Source organism: Stenella coeruleoalba, assembly GCF_951394435.1.
Source record: "Stenella coeruleoalba genome assembly, chromosome: 9".
Classification (NCBI taxonomy): domain Eukaryota; kingdom Metazoa; phylum Chordata; class Mammalia; order Artiodactyla; family Delphinidae; genus Stenella; species Stenella coeruleoalba.
This window is the reverse complement of record NC_137155.1, coordinates 46,246,032-46,267,910: the sequence shown is the minus strand read 5'-3', so window position 1 is coordinate 46,267,910 and position 21,879 is coordinate 46,246,032. Positions and strand designations below refer to the sequence as shown.

Below are 21,879 nucleotides of genomic sequence, written 5' to 3'. Positions count from 1 at the left end.
CGTCTGGGGTTAAGTGTAGTTTCCCTTATTCACGCTGAACGCTGGCATACCGAAGACAAGGGTACACGTCACCTTGAAAGACGAGGACATATCCGCGCCACTACGAACAAATCACCCTCAAAATGAAACACAGAGAGTCCAATGATGACAATTATTGCGGTCATTCGCCACATGACATAACAAGAGCAAACAATTCAGTAGCTTTAAAAATAGTTTATTTCCTTCCTCACAAACACATGAGCCTTCTGACCATTGCGCAAGGCACCACAAATTAAAAACTTACATTGCAATGTAGTTTTCTTCCATGATTCAAGATAAAATGGGTTTTAAAAGCAAATGGATGCCAATTACAGGGGACTGGGAGGGGGCGAGGGTAGGTACCAGTAACAGGGAGGCACGCGTTTTTCTACAGTGTTTATTGAAATAGGCAGCAGTCAGCACATGTGCTTCATATGAGCGGTTCCCCCAAATGAGGAGAGATGCTGCATATCCTGGTTTCTCCATCTAGAGAGTACAGTGCCAACAGTACTTTCGCTAAAGCACAAAAGACTTCTCCCTAGTAGTCTTAGTACCAGTAACAGAATATGATTATTAAACATCTTCAATGTGGTTTTCATTACAAAAAAACATGTTTCACATAAAAGCTTCATAATGTAATCCAGAGACAGAATTAGTGCATGCTTAAAACGTGAAGCCAGGCTGCCTATTTCTGATAATGTTTTCATTTCTTCCAGCGTTTTTTACTTTCACAAATATGCACCCAGTTTCCTACCAGGTTAAATAGACACACGGAACACTTCTGCTCTGAGCACCATGATTCCCTCTCAATAGCCTCATTGGGACTATAATCCTAATCCTAAGGAGAACGGTTCTAATTTGTATTCAGACTTGCTTCTTCCTCCAAATCCGGTTAGTGTTGACCAAATCCCAGCAAATGTCAGACACAAAGGTTTGTGAGCAGAGGCCCAAAGAATAATTATGAAAAATTTCACAATGATCTAGGTTATGAAACCACACGGAAAATAAATGATTTCACCTTATAAAAAGCCTCGACTTGAATTTAAACAGGAGATGGAAGTGAAAGGAATGAAGTGTTGCTTCAATCCAAGCTGGGGCATTCTTCATTGCAGTAACAACAAAGCCACAGCAATAGCGCAGGGACGGTCCTACGGGCCTCTACCAACGGCTTGTGAGGTAGATGGCTTGAAGAGAGGTAGGTAGAGCCCAAATTTGTTTTCAATCCCTGCAAATGTCGCAACTGCCAGTTTGTAGCCCCCAACGTGATCGGGGTTGGGAGCAGGCAGTGTGACCCTGGATTTAGGAACTGGCTCTGCTCCCATGGGCTTCCTAAAAGGAAAGGAGAGAAAACAGAGCGAGAATCTGAGTTTTTGTTTTGTTTTTTAACTTGGTAAAAACAACGCTCAAAAACTGCTGAAGTCTGGATCAGAGAGGAACTGTGGAATTCTAGTTAGTTGTATATTCCCTTTTGAAATGAGTTTGATAACATGACTTCAGTATTTTCCTACATCTTTTCTACTTCACCATAGGGACTAAGCAGACATACCTTTCTCAATGACAACAGAGTATCAGAAGCAGCTGAAATTTAGCAGGATACTTACACTCCTCCAAAGTCAACGTAGAACCATCGCTGCAGCAATTCATAGGTCAGCAAAGTTACACCAAACTGGGGGGAGGAACGAAACACACGAGCTTTGAAAGAAATAAGAAATAACAGATGCAATTAGATTTTAAAAATTCACCTGATACCAAAGGTTTAGTTAAGAGCAAATTATTTCCATACCGCCAGCTCCTTTCCACAAAGCTTTTGGGCCTTCTTCCCGAAGGATCTTCCTAAAGCAGTCTATCACTCCGCTGTAAGTGGTCTGGCCGGCCCGGGCGGCCACCTGTAATCGAGTCTTGATAACATCAGCGGGGGTCACTAGAGATGCCGCAGGCATACCTGCAGGAAAGACAACACCTTCGCAGTCCGGTCACATTCTCCCTATATAAAAAGAACTGTGCTTTGAACTGCCGGCCGTGGAAAGAAAGTTAAGAATCAGATGAAATCAAATGCCTCTTTGCTGTCCCCTCTGGGAAGCACAGCTGTGACTCTCGTCCGCAGTGAAGGAGGCTCCAACACACCTAGAGGAGCACACGCCTCGTCTCCAGATCACCAACCTCCGTTTGTTACGCTTATATTCTTAAATAGTTTGAAGGAATTATCAAGACGGCGACTTCGAGTGGTTGAGAACAAACGGAGAAAGATTTTGTTTGTTTGCTTGTTTTTTCTTTTGCTTTCCTGTGGAAAGCAGAGTTACCAGGTCTGAGTTTTCAGAGGTAAAGCTTGTTATCCGTCTCCTCTTCCTGCTTTTCTGGCAGTCACTGGAGGTGCCTTGTCACATACACTCAACCACCCCCCACCTTCCAAACCCTCACCTCTTCATTTACATCAGAGAAAGACTTTACTGACAGCTAAACAAACACTGTGTGTGTGTGTGTGTGTGTGTGTGTGTGTGTGTGGAGTGACCTGAAGGGGAGGCGCCCACAGATAACACTTCAGGATTCCTCTTTCCTATGACTGACATCTCCAGAAAACATATGACAGAAAGCTTAAAATTTAGATTGGCCGATAATCAATGAAAAAGAAACAACAACAACAACAACAAAACCCTCCCAAAATTACCAATGGGAAATTTTTCTACAGTCATTTTATCCAAACTGGGGCAGCCCATGTTTAGAGTTTTTAAAAGCGAGACTGTACTCAGAAGACACTGTCTCTTATGGTTTTATTACTTTTCCATTATGAACCTATTCCAAACCAAATTGGTCAAATGCAGATGCATAAATCTCCTTTGCTTTTTTTAAGGCTTAATAATTCTGTAAGAATTTCTGTCCAAACCAGCGTGGTCTGGCTCACAACTCCATCTCATCCTTCTAACAGACAGCTTTAAAGTTACAGTGTGTGCGTATGTGCCCGGGGGAAATCTGCAGAGTACACGTTTGCATTTATATCACTAAGCTGTATCTTTTCCTCTTCCATCTATACTAAGCTCCTCAAACATTCATCTGAACCGTTTTTATAAAATGCATCACGTTTTTGCATGTGAGAAAGCTCACTTTATATCCACTGCTTCACTGGATAAGTCAGACTGAATTTCCTATTAGCTTAGAGGAATTATTTCAACTTTGAGCCAGGAATTTATCCTCCAACATAATGGAAGGAAACATGAAAAATGCTTAGAAACCCACTGTGTTCACACCACCAATTTTGTTTCACTTCCTGGTTTAGAAAGAGTTTAGCAAGGCTGTCTGCTTTAGACACGCAATAAAATCCTCCTTACAACGGCGGGCAGGCATGTCAGAGTGTGAATGTGAAAGACACAAGCGATAAAATGGGTAAAAGGTTTCCTTCAGTTAGGGCAGGTTTCATAAATAGCTACTTGTTATGAAAAGAGAGAGAAGTACTGGGGAGGGCAGGGAGGAAGGACATTGATCAGTGAAATAAAAATGCCAAGAGAAACGTGTAAGATGTTTAGCAAGTTGTCTGGTAAAAAGTGATTGGTGTGTGTGTTGGCGGGGGCGGGGTACTGGAAACATGGCGGCCTGCGCACGACTCTCATCCTCTCCACCCCCTGCTCCCACCTCTCCTAGGAGGCCAGCTGCCAGGGCCTCGGAGGGACTGTGGATATCCCTGTGGACAGGGGATTTCTGGTGTGGAGATTTGCTAAATTCACCTGGAGGACAGCATCAGGCTGCTCCAGAGCAAGGCCAGGAAAGCAGCACCTACCAGGAAGAGCTGGGCCACCGGAGGTGTGTTGATCTGGGGGGTCAGGGATGGCAAAGACTCTGAGCCAATTTGCCTGGTCTCTTCCGGCTTGCAAAAGGGTAAAGACAATGCTGAGCAAGAGGTCAAGTCTTGGGACTTCCCTGGTGGTGCAGTGGTTAAGATTCCATGCTCCCAATGCAGGGGTCCCGGGTTTGATTCCCGGTCAGGAAACTAGATCCCACATGCACGCCGCAACTAAGAGTTCGCATGCCACAAATAAGGAGCCCACGTCTCACGACTAAGACCCAGTGCAACCAAATAAAAACAAGAACAACAACAACAAAAAGAGGTCAAGTTTTCTCTCTCCCCAAAGATGGGAGAACAAGACAAGGCTAGGCAACAGGGAGGCAGCTTTTAGGTTCCTCAACAGGAAGGGGACTGCTGCCCAGCTGGTGCTTCAGAGATGAGACAAATGGTGAGACCTTGGGGCCACCTGCTACCTGTGTGACTGGAACAACTTGGGTGTTCTCCAGCCAATAAAAAAATTATAACTCTTTAAGGGGGTGCCCAGCAGCTAGAGAGTAGAAGGTCATTTACAACAAAAAGAAAGCATGATTGGCAAAACACAGCTTTGGTACAAGGATATGTTGTATAACAGGGAATACGGCTAATATTTTACAATAACTACAAATGGAACATAACCTTTAAAAACTGTGAATCACTATACTGCACAACAGAAACTTATATAATATTGTACCTCAAAAAAAAAAAAAAAACCCAACCCAGCAAAGACCAATGAACAGATATGACTAAAAATACAACTTTGGGGTAAGTCAGCCTTAATTTTCACAAATATCCTGTTAGTATTTGCAAAAAAAAAATGTGCTTCTCTGTTTATGGGACACAGAGTTAATATCTATGTATTTTGGATCAAGGTTAAGTTTGCCAGAATCCCTTTGCACCCTCATCTATATTATCTACTTGATGTATCAGTTTCTAAGAAAAGTGTAAAGATTTTCATTTAGAAAGAGAAAATACCACATTCTTGTCATACCTTTTTTTTTTTTGCGGTACGCGGGCCCCTCACTGTTGTGGCCTCTCCCATTGCGGAGCACAGGCTCCGGACGCGCAGGCTCAGCGGCCATGGCTCACGGGCCCAGCCGCTCCGCGGCATGTGGGATCCTCCCGGACTGGGGCACGAACCCGTGTCCCCTGCATCGGCAGGCGGACCCCCAACCACTGCGCCACCAGGGAAGCCCTCTTGTCATACTTTTAACTTGAGGTTTTATAAGACGATATTATGTTGATAATACAGAGAGGCTTCTTAGTGAACTTTATCTTTTCTAAGTGTAAAATATGCCTCTGTGCTTCTGAATGCTATGTTTAAACCCTGAATTCCATTTAGTTTGACATTAATATTGCTACACTTGCTTATTGTTGGTATTTGCCTGGTACATATTTTTCAATCCATTCTCTTTCCATCTTTCTATGTCACTGTTTCCTCGAATGTCAGATGACTAGATTTTCTTTCACAACTTGGCTAAAAGTGTTTGTTTTTACTAGCGGCACTGAACGCATTCAGTTGTGGCTCGTAGACTGATTTCTGCCATTCTGGGTTAGTTACGGTTTTCATTTTCTCTGCTTCTAGGTGTTTCCCTTGTGATTTCCACCCTTTCCTGACTAATTCAATTTGTCTAAATATCATAAGCGTTTGTTACACAGGTGTGGGTTACAGTGTGTGCAACGAATGAGCACTGACATCTCTGCAGGCTGAGGTGCCCCCTCCCTTTGTCTCCCTTTCTATTACCTGCCTCCCAACAACGCTTCTTGTACAAAAACACATAAGCCAAGGTTAGCAGTCACTCAGACCGACTCTTGGGTTTAACTTTTATCTGCTGTGTTTCATATATCCCACAGTGTCCTCTTTCTTAAGTTCACTTTTCATTTTGCCTCCGAGAGGTCTGTGAGGGGTACCTGTGAGTCCTGGCTGGGAGGGACTACCCTGCTTTGGCCTCTGCTCCTGAAGGCAAGCGTGCCTGCTGGGAACGTAACTGCATATCAAGACCTCCTCTCCTCGGCGTTTTGACGGAAGCCAGCACCGCAGATGAGAAGCCAATCTTCCATTACTGATTGGTTTTCTCTCCTCTTTCTCTTATTGCTTCTCCTTGGACAACTCCTATTAAACAGATGTTAGACCTCTCGGATTCATCCTACATATCTCTTAAATTTTCTGTTATTTTTCATCTATGTATTTGTGATCCATATTCTAGAGCTTTTTGTTTGTTTTCTCCCATGACTTTATTTTCCATGTGTCAAATTTGGTGTTTGTTTTTTTTTTTTATGGATTTCTAAGTTTGGCAATCTTTTTATTAACTTTCAAGAAAGCCTCCTTACTGAGTGTTTCTTTCAAATCTGAGGACCCTAATTATAGTTCTTAAAAGTTCTCCTCTGTTCCCTGAATTGCCTGTTTTCTCTGTAATTCTTCTATTTACTTACCTTATTGCTCCTTGTTGTCTGAGGGGACCCCTGGCTGTCTACTGACATTCAAGTTCAAAGGACAGGCTGATTTGTGCTGTGGACAGCTTTCCACCGCACTCTGGGCCAGCCTCACCCACAGGCCTCTCTCCTGAATGGAGAGAGTTTGTGAAATGGGTGAGGCCCGTAACTGCATGCAGGGGCTAAGATAGGCTGGCAGGGCAGGGACCTTCCAAATCCTGCAATGCGAGGTGCTTCACTCTGGAGGTAGAAGGAATTATTTTCTACCCCTCTTTGGAAGAGCTGCTATTAGTTCATTTTTTTCTCCCCCCCCTGCATCTGTGGTAAAGGTCTGGAATTACCATTAAGCCTTGCCCTGATTTATTTCAGTTCTTTACAATCACCCTCTCCAGGCAAGTGTTCCCTTCCCTTTAGAATACAGCTCTGGGCTTTTAGCCTCCGTTCAAATGTTGCCTGAAGTTCCATATAGAAAGGAGAAGAGAGAGGAGCAAGCCGACCTTCCCGCAGTAAATGCAGTTCCTTAACTCTTGTTAATTATTTAAATTAACCTAAAACCTTAACTCTTGTTAATTATTTAAATTAACCTAAAACCTCCCCCAACACTCAAGGCATTTTATCTATTGTTCACTCTGAGGTTAAAATTATCTGGTTTTGCTCTTAAATTAATAAAAGTAATTTCTCCTGCCGGTGTTCTGGGCTGTGGCATTTTTCACTTGTTTCAGGTTTTGGTTCCTATCTTCTGAAGGCTGGTGCTAACAAGGAGTTTTGTTTGTTTGTTTGTTTTGCGGTACGGGCCTCTCACTGTTGTGGCCTCTCCCGTTGCGGAGCACAGGCTCCGGATGTGCAGGCTCAGTGGCCATGGCTCACGGGCCCAGCCGCTCCGTGGCATGTGGGATCCTCCCGGACCGGGGCACGAACCCGTGTCCCCTGCATCGGCAGGCGGACTCTCAACCACTGCGCCACCAGGGAAGCCCAATAAGGAGTTTTTTAACATGTATTTTCTACCATTTTAAGGTATTTGGGAGGAGAGATGGATCAACATGCTCAGTCCATTACCTTGATCCAACCTCTCCATTACTTTTTTTTTTTAAGGATCTAAGAATTGCTTTTAAATTATCTTAAGCTTTATGTCCACATAATTAAAAAATTGTTACATTTTATATAATTATGTGCCAATGGTACTTTTCTCCTAACTTAATTCTTCTAATACATTTGTAAAAGCATCATGATCAGTCACACACATAACTCTTTTAAAGATATTCCTGGGGCTTCCCTGGTGGCGCAGTGGTTGAGAGTCCGCCTGCCGATTCAGGGGACACAGGTTCGTGCCCCGGTCTGGGAAGATCCCACATGCCGCGGAGTGGCTGGGCCCGTGAGCCATGGCCGCTAAGCCTGCGCGTCCGGAGCCTGTGCTCCGCAACGGGAGAGGCCACAACAGTGAGAGGCATGCGTACCGCAAAAAAAAAACAAAAAAACAAAAAAAACAGATATTCCTGAATTACTACTTAGTCTAAAGCTAATTAATTCAAAGACAAGATCACACGACCATCACTGCAGTCTGACTTGTTCCTCTACCTCACCCCTCTGACAAGATCATCTGGGATGAGCGGTCACTCTATAACATTTGAGAAGTATTAGGTATCCTTCATTTGATATTATCCATAAACCATATTGCATTGCCCTTCATTAATCAAAAAAGTAACACTTAGAGTGAGTCAGAATTTGATTCCTTAATTTCAGGCCCCTTGCTTCAACCCTCACCTTCTGACACATGAGGCACTTCGGCTAATGAACATAAATTTAAATATCTGTTGGACTTAACTCGATCCTGTGAATTAATGGAGATGTTCCCAGCATCTAAAGATCTTCCCAGTTTATCACTAGATACATAGACCTAAAAAAATTTAATATTCTCTATGTTTTAAGATACTAACAACCACCTGTTAAAAAGCTGTATATTACTAAAGCAATCTAACTTTAAATCAAATCAAATTTTTGGAGAAAGTAAGGTAATACTTACTGAATAACTGAAATTCCTGTCAAAACATAAAAGGTAAAATCATGTTCACTGAACCCAGATCCATCTTACGTATAATAGTATTGTTCAACAAAAAATATACGTATCCTGGGCTTCCCTGGTGGCGCAGTGGTTGAGAGTCCGCCTGCCGATGCAGGGGACACGGGTTCGTGCCCCGGTCCGGGAAGATCCCACATGCCGCGGAGTGGCTGGGCCCGTGAGCTATGGCCGCTGAGCCCGCCCGTATGGAGCCTGTGCTCCGCAGGGGAAGGGGCCACAACAGTGAGAGGCCCGCGTACAACAACAACAACAACAACAACAAAAGTATCCTGTGTAAGAGATAAACTGAAATATAAAATATAAAAATCATATTTTATATTAAAATGTGTATTTTATATAACATATAAAAATAGCATTAAGACATTTCTTATAATAAGTTAGTTAAGTCAATTACTGTTCCTCGTAGCTTATTTTGAGATCAGCTTTTCTCCTTTCTCTTAATGACAACAAAGATCACTCCGGCCCTTGGACCTACCTCCTGGGCTTCTGTGCATACCCACCCCATCACTGTGTCCTCTCCTGAGGAAATGCCTTTCTTCCCCTGGTATCCACAAGAGGAACATGGGGGTCTGATCTGGCTTGCAACCAACAGCCCACACATGTGTGGTGCATTTTGTGCTCACTGCCCTTCTTGATGGTGTTGCCCTGGGCACGCTTCTGACCACAGTCCTCTGCCCTTTCCATACTGAATTCAGCTCCCTGGCTGAGCACACCTGCAAGGCTCTACACTCAGCAGATGGTGGACCTGCTTCCTCCCAGGACATCAATTAACTGCTTATCACTGGATATACATTTTTATGTTTATCTTACTTAAAAAAAAAATTACTAATCTTCCTTATTAATTCTGATACATTTTTAGGCATTTTAATTTGGATTTTCAGGTAAACAATCATTTTCAAATAACGATAGATTCATTTCTTCTTTTCTAATATTTATGCCTCTTTCTTCCTTTTCATATTCACCACATTGACTGGAACCTCCAAATAAGGCTAAAAAACTGGATAACAGAAACATCCCTAACTTTAATGAGAATAGAGGTTATGACAGTTGCCATTGGCTTCTGATATCTGTTATGAAATTAAGAAAGTAGCTTAGTTCTCATTACATAGTTTATACAGGTTTGTGGAAGATAAAGACCATCAAGCTTTGTGGCTTATCTGTCCTTTCAAGAAAAATCCAATGACAAAGTCTGTCTTATGTTATCCTGTCTTACAGGGAAGGGGAAGATGGGCAATAAAATGAAAGTAAACGTTCTATAGTCAGCGTGGCAGTTCGCTCCCAAAGGGGCCTCAGTGATCTTCACCTGCTGGTGTTCACACCTCTACCTCCGCATCGTCTTCGTGCACGTTACGGAGGGCTGATCAGTAGGACTAATAGGACGGTGTGGAAACGAAGGAGTGCGACTTACAAGGCTTGCTCATAAAGACACTGCGGCTTCTATTTGCTTCCTCTTCTTCTCACCTTCCTCCCCCAACTTCTCCTGCCCTGTCCCTCCCTCTCCCTCCTCCCTCTCTCTCTGGTCTTGCTCTGGGGGAAGCCAGCCGCTGTGTCATGAGGACACCCAAGGACCTATGGAGAGGCCCTGTGGCAAGGAACTGACGGTCCTGCCAATGCTGTGCGTCCTGCCAATGCCGTGCGTGCGACTGAGCCGTCTTGAAAGTGCGTCCTCCGACCCCAGTCAGGCCTTCTAGAGCCCTGGCTGACGTCTTGACTGCAACCTCATGACAGACTCGAGCTACAGGTCCCCAGATGAGCTGCTCCCAACCCACAGAAACTGGGATAATAAACATTTGTTGTTTGAAGCTGCTAAGTTTGGGGTAACCTGTTCCGTGGCAACAAATAACTAATACAGAAGGTATGTGGAAAACAACTCTGAAAGACAACAGGATGGCTAGAGGGCTAAAATAATAGTAGAATGGGGATGTAAAGCAGTTCAAACTTTCAAGAAGGACAAGGCAATGCCTTAAAAACAATCATAAATTTTTTTTTTTTTTTAACCAGCAAACTCACTTCAGAGAATTTATTTCTCCCAAGAAAACAATCCAGGATAGGGGGACAAGCCTTATGCACAAAGATGTTTTTTAACAATACCATGTATTTAAATTTTTTTTGAAAAAAAAGTTTGTTTTCTAAGATTGAAGGTGATGTAAGTATGCAGCAAATTAAAAATTTTGTTTCCAAAGTTTTAAATGACATAAGAAAATTAACATTATTATTGAACATTTAAAAATACTTATTATGTGCCGGGTGCTTTCCTGGATCTTTATATCCATTAATTCACTTAATCCTCATAATAATCTTACAAGACTAAGACTATTCTTATTTCCATATAGAGGTGGAGAAACAAGCCGAGAGGCATTAAGTAACTCATTCAGGTCATACAGTTCTCAGCAGGGAAACTGGAATTTGAACCCGGATAGTCTGACCCCACAGCACATGCCATGAACCATTTTGCAGTGATGGTGAACAATGCTTCAGAAACGATGCTAAGTGAAAACCACATACCCATAATGTGTTAAAAACCGTCCAAGGGGGGGGAGAAATTAGCAAAAATATTAAATGGTGATTTTCTTAGAGTCATGGAATAATGGATACTGTTATCTTATTTACGTGTTCCGATACTTTCCAAATATTTTACAATGGTCAATATTTTCATAATCCAACAAAAAATAGAAGACAATAAACTTTAAAAGAGAAAAAAAATCCACTCATAATTTCTACAGTTCTGACAGCACGGATCACCCAGGAAGACTTGTACCCAGAGACAAAAATTATGTCTGGGTAGCTATCTTCTCCAAGGGAAGAGTTAAAAGCAATATTTTTGTGGTTCAAAGAAAACAAAGCTTGGAGAATGTCCTAGACTTTGAGCTTTATCTTCTGATGTTGCAATTGAGTTTTGGAGTGAGCTACAGACAGATTCTCTTGGATTCAACGTAATGATGGATAACATGTACTGAGTATTTACTCTCTGCCAGGCTACAGGCTAAGTCCTCCACATGGGTGCTCTCATTAGAGCCTCACAACCACTCTCTCCAGTCAGTACAATTACCGTCTCCCTTTATGGCTGAGGAAACCAAGCCCGGGGAGCTTAAGTAACTTGCCCAAGGTCACATACTACTAAGTGGTATGTTAGTTCTCCCCAGTAGGTCCTACCTGATTTCAAGTAAATGACTGGAAATAAGTTGTATTATACCCTTTTGATTCAAAAGATATTATCGTTTATACATCTGTAAATGACATATAAAGGACACAGTGAGTGAGTCAACAGCCAAACTGGGATTAAAACAGGGAATTCTATGGTTGAGTCTTGAGATCATGCTTTTATGATTTAGGTAGAGTGGTCTCACTGCTGCTCATACGAGGCTCCCTGAGCAGCCAGGAAAGGACAGCCCTGCCTCATACACCAACATCACCACCTTTGAAGAAAAGGGATTCACCAAGAATTACAGAGGAGCTCCATGGGTTCCCGCCTCCAGGGCTCCCCAGGCTACAGGCAGGACACGGGGCTCACAAAATAGCAAACAACTTCTCAAAGCAGGGGGTAGTTCTCCAGAGGCTCAAGCCACATGTCTGATGAGAACAACACCTGTATCAAAACTGTCTGGACCCAGGCACCCCATGACTGCCTTAGGGTCTGTTAACTCATTAAATGTTTGTCACCACCTGGAGAGCTAATCCAGATTGTTCTAGCCTTTAGGGTCTCTAAACAAGGAGAAGCATCAAAGAATGAACTCATTCCTGCTGGGGCTATAATCAAATTTCCTCTAAGGATTTACACTGGGAATGCAGAAGCCAACGTCTGCATCTATTTTCTTCTGTTGATACTTTCACTGTAGCACTATAGAAGATAGTCATTTCTCTCTGAGATTCAAATACAACCCCCACCCCGAATCTTACAACCTTACACAGCTAGCAGGAATCAGGTATCTAATAGACCCAAGCTGTTTCTAGTTCTATTACATTTCTTTTCTCTCAATGACAATAATTACTGCTTAAATTCTGGACAAGTTTTATGTACTATTTTGGTTAGACACCTTTAAGGCACAAGTATTAACATTTTTAAAAACTTCTGACTGAACAGTTCTTGTTCTTACACCATGAAGTGAAACTATGAAATGACATGGAACCCGAACTGGAATCCAGCAATAGTACAAACGCACCAACTTTTAACGAGCTTTTTTTTGGAGTTGAGAAATTAAGCTTGTCTAATAGTCTAACCTGCCAGAAGTAAGATTCATTTCTTTCCCTTTCACTGTAGTAGCTCTTCAAAGCCATCTAAAGCCATCTCACGTGTACCCTGTCGACAGCGATAAGCAAAAATTCCAGTGCCGTGGCACAGGGGGAACAGAGCTCTGAGGACACTCACCGGCTATGGCGCCAGCGAAAAGCAGGCTTCCGGGGCTAATCTGCCCATCTTCATTTGCAAGGGAAGCCTTCACATGAGCGTAGCATGGGAAGTAGATGGCCGAGAAAGGAATGTCCCGCAGAAAGCACGCTTTGGCACCCTGTACGTTTGAAAAGGAAGAAAAACCACATGAAACACATATCCCATTCAGAAGATCAAGCTTCTCTGGAACTTCCCTCAGAACAAAATATTCCTGGAGAAGACCGAATTTGTACTTAACAAGTTGAAAGGGGAACAGAAAAAAACATATATAACCCAAGTTCTGCAAGTAATAAATCAGAATCTTGTATTTTAAAATAAAACATTTTACTGTGTGGTATAAGCGAGAGGGGAGAGTTCTTGTTTATTCTAATGGTAAGATTTCGATGAAAACATTTTCGGAACTCTGCCTGCCACATCCTTTTAAATCCCTAATTGATGGCAGGTCGCTGGCATTTCAAGGAGGATCTGTTCTCAGAAGATGGGCAACAACAACCAAGATACCTCTGTGTTTACACACTGGGAAGTGGACAAATTATAAAGGTGGTAGGGGAAGGGGTTTGTTTTTCACATTGTTTGAGACTCTGATGAAAATGCTGGACTCTTTCCCAGAAAAAATTACACATATGTAAAAAATTAGACACCTTTTCAAGGGGTTCATGGATTCCCCCAATTTATTCATATACTTAGCCCGACTGCCCCAGGGTTTATGAAACATTGATAAATGCCTGTCCTAAAGCCTTAAAATGTTTCTAATAATTCCTATATATTTAAGAGCTCTGTGTAGAACAATTAGCAACTAAGGCAAACTCTTCACCAAATAATTTCTGGTGCCAAAATAATGCCATGGGGAGGGCTTCAAAATTGATGTATGCCCAGAAATACGATATAAAATTCTAATGAAAACCACAAGACATATACCGTGTTTTAGGCAGGCTAAACCCACCTACCTTCAGAAGCCCCCCTTTTCAATACTTAACGATTTAATACCATTTCTTTCACAGATTTCTAATGCCTAAAAATTTTCATCAAATTTAGAGATTCTTCAAGGAAAATAATGAATCCATCCAGATTCCACAGATCTAGCCAAGCCCAGCGACATTTATTGAGGTCTAGTGATGTTGGCTCTCGGGTATTTGCCTGATGCCAGCCTCCAATCTGTCAAAGTTCCTTAACACTACACATCTGTTACTGCAGCCTTTGCTTTTCTGACACCCGCATTACACTCCTGACTCACACTGAGCTTGCGGGTAATAAAGCCCTTAGTCTTTTTCATATGAACCGCTATTAACCTAGGTCTACTGTAACTTAATTAGTTGTCCTAAACAAGTAACATAAGCAGGGCTTTGTGTTTAATCCTATTAAACTTCATCCTAGTTTGGCCCATCCTTCCAACCAGAACAAATGCTTGGAATCTGGATTCTGTCATGTTGGCTGTTCTTCAATCAACTCACCCATGGATGTGTTAAGCTGCCTCTGGCCACTTTGAGTACAGATCCCCCATCACGTATGGCCAATCAGCCCACACTTCTGTTAACACCCAAACTGTTAAATGCGTAACTGAAAAGAAGAACTACAAAATTCACCACACCCAAATTCCTCATTTTATACATGTGCAAATTGGTGCCCAGGACAGTTAACCTATCAATCGCAGGTTTATCAAGGGCCTTGCTGTTGGCTTGCTTAAGGGACCTCCTTGGAGGCAGTGCCAGAGACAGGTCCAAAACTCAGGAGGCTCGAGTTTTTTCCACCTCTCCCAGTTTTTTCAAAGGGAAAAAGTACAGTATAGCACCAGTATCCATGTAGCGTCCAATCCTTTCCTGATGATTTGTTTTTCAAAGAGTTATAATCCAGGGAGTTACTGTGTAAGGGTAATACTATCACTCATTTGTTTGTCTATTTTTACTTCCTTTTCCTTATTTTGCCTACAAACCTTCCCATAAGTTCTGTTCCCTATTTGCTCACATGCAGAGTCTGTCCAGGAGATATTCAAATTAAACACCAAATGACCAACTCATATTAAGATCAGTTAAATCTTCTTCATGTCTGGCTCCTTCAATATAGTAAAAAAAAAACTTGCCATATTACTGACTTACTAAACAAATCACTTAGGAGTAATTTTTAGGATGATAAAATTCCTCCTCACACGAATCCTGCTTTTAACTAAATCTATTAGTTTTTACTACGGACCTCATCTCCCAAATTTCTGCATCTACAGAACTTCAGTCTAGATGCTCTGCTCATTTTTTTTTTTTCTGTTTTTGCTGGTAATATTTTCCGTTTAACATGTTCTTCCCCCCGATTAGAAAACAGTAAGTGCCTATCACAGACAAAGTAAAGTATTAAAAATTTAAATTGCCCTTAATTTTCACCAGCAAGAGATAAACACTGCAACCACCATATATGTTTTGCAGCATCGCCTTCAACAGTAATATTATCAACCGTTCCATAGTCGGGGTCATGCTTCTGTGGTTCAGTTATGCTTTTCTTCTCCTTAAATTCATGCTGTCCAGTGTTTTGGTTTTCTTTTTTGTGGGAGGGTGAGGGGGCGGTATGGCCTAACGTCTCCTCAGCCACACTGCCTAAATTTCTTTTCTATACACTGTTTTAAAAGCTCCACCATCATCATGGTCTTGGCTGTCCTGTGGGTTAGGCCCAGTATTGCCACCCTTGTCAAAGCTCTGTAATGACCTCACTTTCCCATTTTCCTCTCCTGGTCAGCCTGATTCCTCTCAGGTAAAGCTACTCGATGCCCCATTCATCTGATCAATCAAGGCACACGTGTCACTCTACCTCGTCTTTGATAACTGCTAAGCTAGGCACATCAACCTCTTAAATACCTCCTCTTCATTCATTTCAACCCAAACACCACCCTTTCCAAGTCAGTAGAAGATAGACGAGGAGTAGATTCCACATGGCTCCACACTTTCTCAGTGCTGTAGATCTGCCTACGTCAGCGTTGCCTATTTCAGAGTGTAGGCGACCAGGAGCCAGAAACTACTGCCTGATTTAATTTAGAAAACAACAAAATCTTGGGCTGTTAGGGCCTAAGACATGTTCCTGGTGACACTGATTTGGCTTTGCCAACTCCCACAGAAAACACCACAACTAAAGAGAGAAATGAGAGGCTTCGGGATACACTGATATGTGACCTGAAATTAGAAACATCCCTGTGACACAAGAAGAGTAAGGCCAAGTGAAGCAGCAGCTGGGTTCTCCCAAGAAGGAACTCTGCTTTCCTGAAATCATGACAGTAAATCATGTATCAGTGTGAGAATAGGAGCCTAATAAGAGGTGTGATATGCTTTAAGAGATGTCTGAGAACAGTTCCAGATGACTACGAAGAAAAATGACTTGATCAAAACACAGATGAACAAACAAACAAAGAAAGACCACATCTAAGGAAAAGGCGGAGCTACACTGGTCAGAAATATGCTGCATTTTTCCTACCAGGGATCAGACAATGTGCTTAAATAATTTACGGATGCTGGAGCCAAGGTGAGACTCTGTAAGACATTTCTGGTTTCTGATTATCTGAAAAACAGGAAGGAAAGGGAAAGTGAAGGAAGAAAGTTACCTTGTGGAATGGCCACCATCTCTGCTTCACAGAGGCAGGACCATCTAGCCAGCAAGTGAAAACATTTAGAAACTCTAATTTCCACCGAGCAACGTATGAAGCAGCCCTGGGACCTGCGAGAGGTACCCTCCCCTCTATGGCTGTGTGACTGTGTAATGAAAGAGCACTGGGGGAAACAGAGCTCTGAACCTTCCTCTCCTGTCAAAATGGCCAAAGGTTGCCTTCTTCGGGGCAGGGAGGGGGACAGGGGTTTGGGACTACACGAGGAAATAATTATTAAAGTCCCATGTAAAGTATCAAGTCCAGGACAAGCGTGAGGGCCGGTGGGGATGAGGAGGTCTGTGGTCCCTGCCTCTCCTGGAGCCTGCATCCTCCCACAGCCCAGCACCTGCTCAGGCATCTCCCGGCAGCACATCACTTCTCCTGAGTCATGAGGTGTCTCTCACACCCCAGGCATCAAAGCCCAGTTCCCAAGGAAAGCTAACTTTGCAAAGGGTTGAAGAAAAAGGCACAGGCTTATTAAATTTTCCTGCTCTCCTCCCCCCCCTCCTCCCCCACCCCCGACTTCCTCCAGGCCTAAGGCACAAAGGCAGGTGCCAGTTTGGCACAATGAAAAGGGAGACAGGATGTGAGAAAGGCATTTAAAGTTCCAACAGTGAGAATGTTCCCCAGATTCCTTGATAAATCCTTCACTTCTCAGTGAACACCCATCCTCCAGTCCTACATCAAAACATAAACCTGTTTGACTTGAATTCTACTTGCCCCACGTACCATTTTTACCAAGTGATCAGCCATTCTGAACAGGCAACTTTATAATAAAGGGGAACATTCCATGCTGCCCAAGAGCCTGCGTCAGCAACACAAAAAGAAGTACTTTGGCCATTAAAAAATTAATAAATGACGAAGTGTGTACCACCTAAAATAAATCTTTAAAAGTTCCTCTCCTTAAGAAAAATCCCCACATTTCCCTGCTCTAGGCAGCCCTGCCCTTGGACATTCCCCGGTTGGCCCTGAAGTTCCTTTGTACACACAGTAAAATCACTTGGGGGAAATTAATAAATGAAAAATGCAATCATCTGATCTCTTACTCTTCGTTAAAGCACTCTTTCTCCAAAAAGGGGAAATTATTATTATTATTCTTTTCCTTTTTAATAAAAGGCCCACTAATAACAGACAGGAACAATAAAAGGCATCTCAGGGGAGACCCATATGTGAATAAACTTGAATCAAAACTCAGATCTAGTTTAATTATCAACTCTGGCTCTGTTCCAATTCCATATCCCTCCAAAGTCTCTCCGTCACCATTCTAGTTAACGTCTAGGAACTTCATTTAACTTCAGTGGTCCATGGTGCACACAGGCCAATTAGACGTGTTTAGAGACGCTGGCCACTGTATCGCCATGGCAAAGGAAATATCTGCTTTACTTCTCATGCTTTTTTGGATGTGGACACTATGGTGAAAGCCCAAAGGAGCTTTAATCAATTCTTAAGTTGCTGGAACCATCCACCCAAGCTGACTCCGGCAGCTCTGTCTGGCATGAAATTGTCAAAAGATAAAACACAACAGGATTTGTGTCTTACACACATACACTGCTAACTCCAGTGTCTTTTTCCTGCTTTTAAAGCTCTTCATCTTGGATGGTATCACACCTGCCCAATCAATCTGAGGGAAAAAAACCATCCTGAAGGATGGTGGTTGATAAAGAAGTCAGGGCCAGGGCAGGTCTTTTCACATGCTAATTCCTGCTTACTCTAGCTGTACCTGCAAATACAGCTTGAAACAGACTATTTCTAATACAGGGGAAGGTAATTACACTCACAAAGGCACCTCTGTGTCAGGGCTGGGCACCAGGAGCCAGCAGGTCTGGGAGACAGAGGCTTAACAGAGACTCCTGCAGTGAATGCACATTGTCTAGCATGGGGGAAAAGGCCAGACCGGGGTGGGGGTGGGGGGGACCCTGCAGCATTCAAGACAACAGTGGTGCACCTTGTCTGGGAAGGTTATTTAATGCTTCTGGCACCTGTAGTCAGAGCCACCCCTCTTTTCCTACCTTACAGGTTTAGAATTTATTTGGCATGTATAATTGTATATTTTGATCCTGGAGCTACAAACAATGGGCAGCATGTCATGTCTTGATCCCTTAGCATTCCTCTTCGTTTCTCCCAAGCGAGTTAACCCTTGTATACACAGCCTGGCAGCACCTCTCCTGCCCAGGCAAGGGACAGTTAGGGATTTGAACAGGGTGCATTTCAGTATCTTGCTGAGAAACATTACTGGTGCCAAGCTCCGTTATGTTGTGTCACTGGCGTTAAAGCCAAATCAACCAGTCAACAATTGGAGACTCCATGTAAGTGACACTGAAGTTACTTCAATTTGAATATAAAATATCAATGCCTACTACTTGCTTTCTTTAGTCCAGGGACTTTTAGATTATTGGTGTCTCCCTAATTTCATTGCAATTCTAACAAAAGCACCTTGGTAACTCAAGGTTTTTTGTTAGGAAATGCCACTCCTGTGCCAGGTCTAATTCTCTACTGTTCTACTATTACATGTTGCTTTGCCATCAATGACGCTCATCATTTAGATGGACTGGAAATCCAGTAAGTGGCTCAGAGTTTTATTACATGGAATTTTGGTCTCTGAGAAGCTTTGTCCCCTTCACAAAGCTAATCTGTAAAAAAACGTCCCATCTTTTCCATTTTTCTTTTCTTTCCCTTCTTGCTGTCTTTCCCCCCAACTTCTCCCTGCTACCTATTTGCAAGTTGCATGGTTTGTTTCTAGTCCCAAGGTTTAGACACTGAAATTTTTACTATAAATACTTAACTTACAGTCTGTTATCTTTACCTTCCTCCTATATAATACTTGCACATTAGACTACTTAAATTAGAAGCAACCCCTCCATCTTACCATTGTTATGGACTTTAATTCTAGCTCAGATAACATTAAGCATTGTAATTACCATCATACATGCATACGTATACGTGTATGTGTATACACACACACACACACACACACACACACATACATTTAAATTCAGACAATGTTATTTAGACTAAATATTTACCACTTTTCTTTGCTCTTCATCCCCTGTTCCACTTCCAAACTACCATCTGGAATCACTTTCCTCCTACTTGAAGTACATTCTAGAATTTCCTTTGGTACGGTTCTACCAGTGATATGCCTTCTGAGTTTTGCTAGTCTAAAAATTGTCTTTATTTTACCCTTGTTCCTGGAAGACATTTTTACAGGGTATAGAATTCTATGTTGAAAGGTTTTTTCCTCTACACACTGAAGATACCATTCAAATGACTTCTGGCTTCCACGGTTCCTGTTTCTAAGTTAGCCATCAGTTCAACTGTTCCCCTTTAAAGACAATCTGCTTTTCTCTCTAGCCACTTAAGAGCTTCTCTTCAGCTTTAGCGTTCAACAGTCTCATTCTGACTGTCTAGCCTGAATTAATTTTATTTATCCTGCTTGCGATTTGCTGTACTTCTTGAACCTATGGATTGATAGCTTTCAATGGTTCTGGAGAATTTCCAGCCATCATTTCTCCTTTCCTCCTGGTTTTCTTTTATACCCATTAGACCTCCTCACACTTTCCTGTGTCTCACTCTCTGTCTCTCTATTCTGAGTAATTCTCTAATTCTCTCTTCAGCTGTGTTTAATCTGCTGTTAAAGCAAGAATTTTGAAATGCTGAATTTTAAATTTCAATCATCATAAATATATTCACCTTTTTAATTTTTAAAACAAAAACATTCACTTTAGAGCTATGATAATTTTTAAATTTTAAATCTTTGGAGGTTTAAAATGCTGTCAGTTGTTTTTGCCGTCTCTTTTTAAAGTGCCTTGTTTCCTTGTGTGATTTGAGACTTTTTTTTATGAGCTGCCCATTTTCCTTGGAACATTATCTATGAAAATTCTTTAACATCTGGGCTGAAGGTGGGTTCCTCTTAACGAAACTTGTGTTTGCTTCTGCCAGGGAGCTGGAGGCACTACCAATTCAAGATTATTTAAAATAAATTCCCAGCTTGAGAGTTTTCATATCACTCAAGAAATATAAATTCAGTCTGCAAACCTATGTGAGACAAGCTTGGAGTTCCTGATTCTTAGGGGTGGGTTTTCCCCTCCCCCTTCCCTCTCCCTCCACTCAGAAACAAAGCAATTTTCATTGCTGTCCAGATAGTATGAGGGAGCATTAAAAAAAATTTTTTTATTGAACTACATTTCATTTAAATATTGTATTAGCTTCAGGTGTACAGCAAAATGATTCAGTTTTATATATATATATATATACACACACACATATGTGTCAAAATGTATCATCTTAAATATGGATCTATATCTGAATTCCGCCACTCCACATCAACAGGATACTGCAGGAGCAAGAATACAGACTTTGGAGTCAGAGACCTGGGCTCAGATTACTGCTCTGCCACTTAGCTACCTGATGTTGGGCGAAGTTCTTAAAATCTCTGTGCCTCAAGTTCCTCTCCAAAGAAAGTGAGTAATATTTGTACTGACATAAGAATTAAATTTAAATTCAATGATGAATATAAAGTACCTAGTATAATACCTAGCACAAGGATCTTCAATAAAAAGTGGTGATATAAAGACAATTACTATTATCAACGAAAAGCACACTGTCCTGTCGGAGGGGAAAACAGAATTAGCTGATATAGTCTTTAAACAACTGGCAGCTGGAGTGTGACTCCTATATGGTTTCATACCTGAATCACAGGAGAGCTCTACATTTATCAGGCTAAGAGCAAATCTTTTATTTGGCAGAAGACCTAATCCTATCAAGTAAGCTTAAACTAGTTTGCTAAACTGATCATACTCCACATGGGACTATGGCTGTCACAAGACATATCTCCTTAACTTTACAGTAGATGAACATTTCTCAAATTAGCCATCTTTTAAATACAGAACTTGGTCACAATTAGAAACCAGAGAAATATAAGGACAGATTAGTAGAAATATATCTATCACTTCTGGAAAATATATTCAGAGCCCTCTATGAACAGTGGAGTAGTAGCATCACTTTCAATACTTCTAAATATAAAGAACAGCATATTAGGGCTTCCCTGGTGGCGCAGTGGTTGGGAGTCCGCCTGCCGATGCAGGGGACACGGGTTCGTGCCCCGGTCCGGCAGGATCCCACATGCCGCGGAGCAGCTGGGCCCGTGAGCCATGGCCGCTGAGCCTGCGCGTCCAGAGCCTGTGCTCCATAACGGGAGAGGCCCGCGTACCGCAAAAACAACAAAAAAGAACAGCATATTATATTCCAAAAGATGAACTAAAATAAAAAAGAGCTGTTGAAACCAATCCTGCAGGCACTTAGCAAAAAACAAAACAACAACAAAACAAAACACTAACTGGATAAAAATGTTTGCCTCTAGAAGGTTACCCACAGCATGAGGCTAGGAGGCTAATGTTTTACTATTACATACTTTTTTATATCTGAATTTTCTTCTCTTAAAAGCTATACTACCTGTTAAAATTAACTTTTGAAAGAACTTTATGGCACTAGAATTATTCTCTCACCTCCCTTAATATTGATCACTTTGAAGGCAATAA

At 42.0% G+C, this 21,879-nt stretch overlaps 1 protein-coding gene across 1 annotated transcript in view; it reads right to left on the bottom strand.

Moving 5' to 3' along the window:
- Positions 1-202: 202 nt before the first annotated feature.
- SLC25A13 (solute carrier family 25 member 13) overlaps positions 203-21,879 on the bottom strand; it is a 203,568-nt gene continuing 181,891 nt past the window's right edge. The window contains 4 exon segments of the mRNA XM_079932120.1: positions 203-1,347; positions 1,620-1,710; positions 1,802-1,960; positions 12,706-12,844. Coding sequence (XP_079788246.1) covers positions 1,167-1,347; positions 1,620-1,710; positions 1,802-1,960; positions 12,706-12,844 — 570 coding nt within the window. The 3' untranslated portion in view covers positions 203-1,166.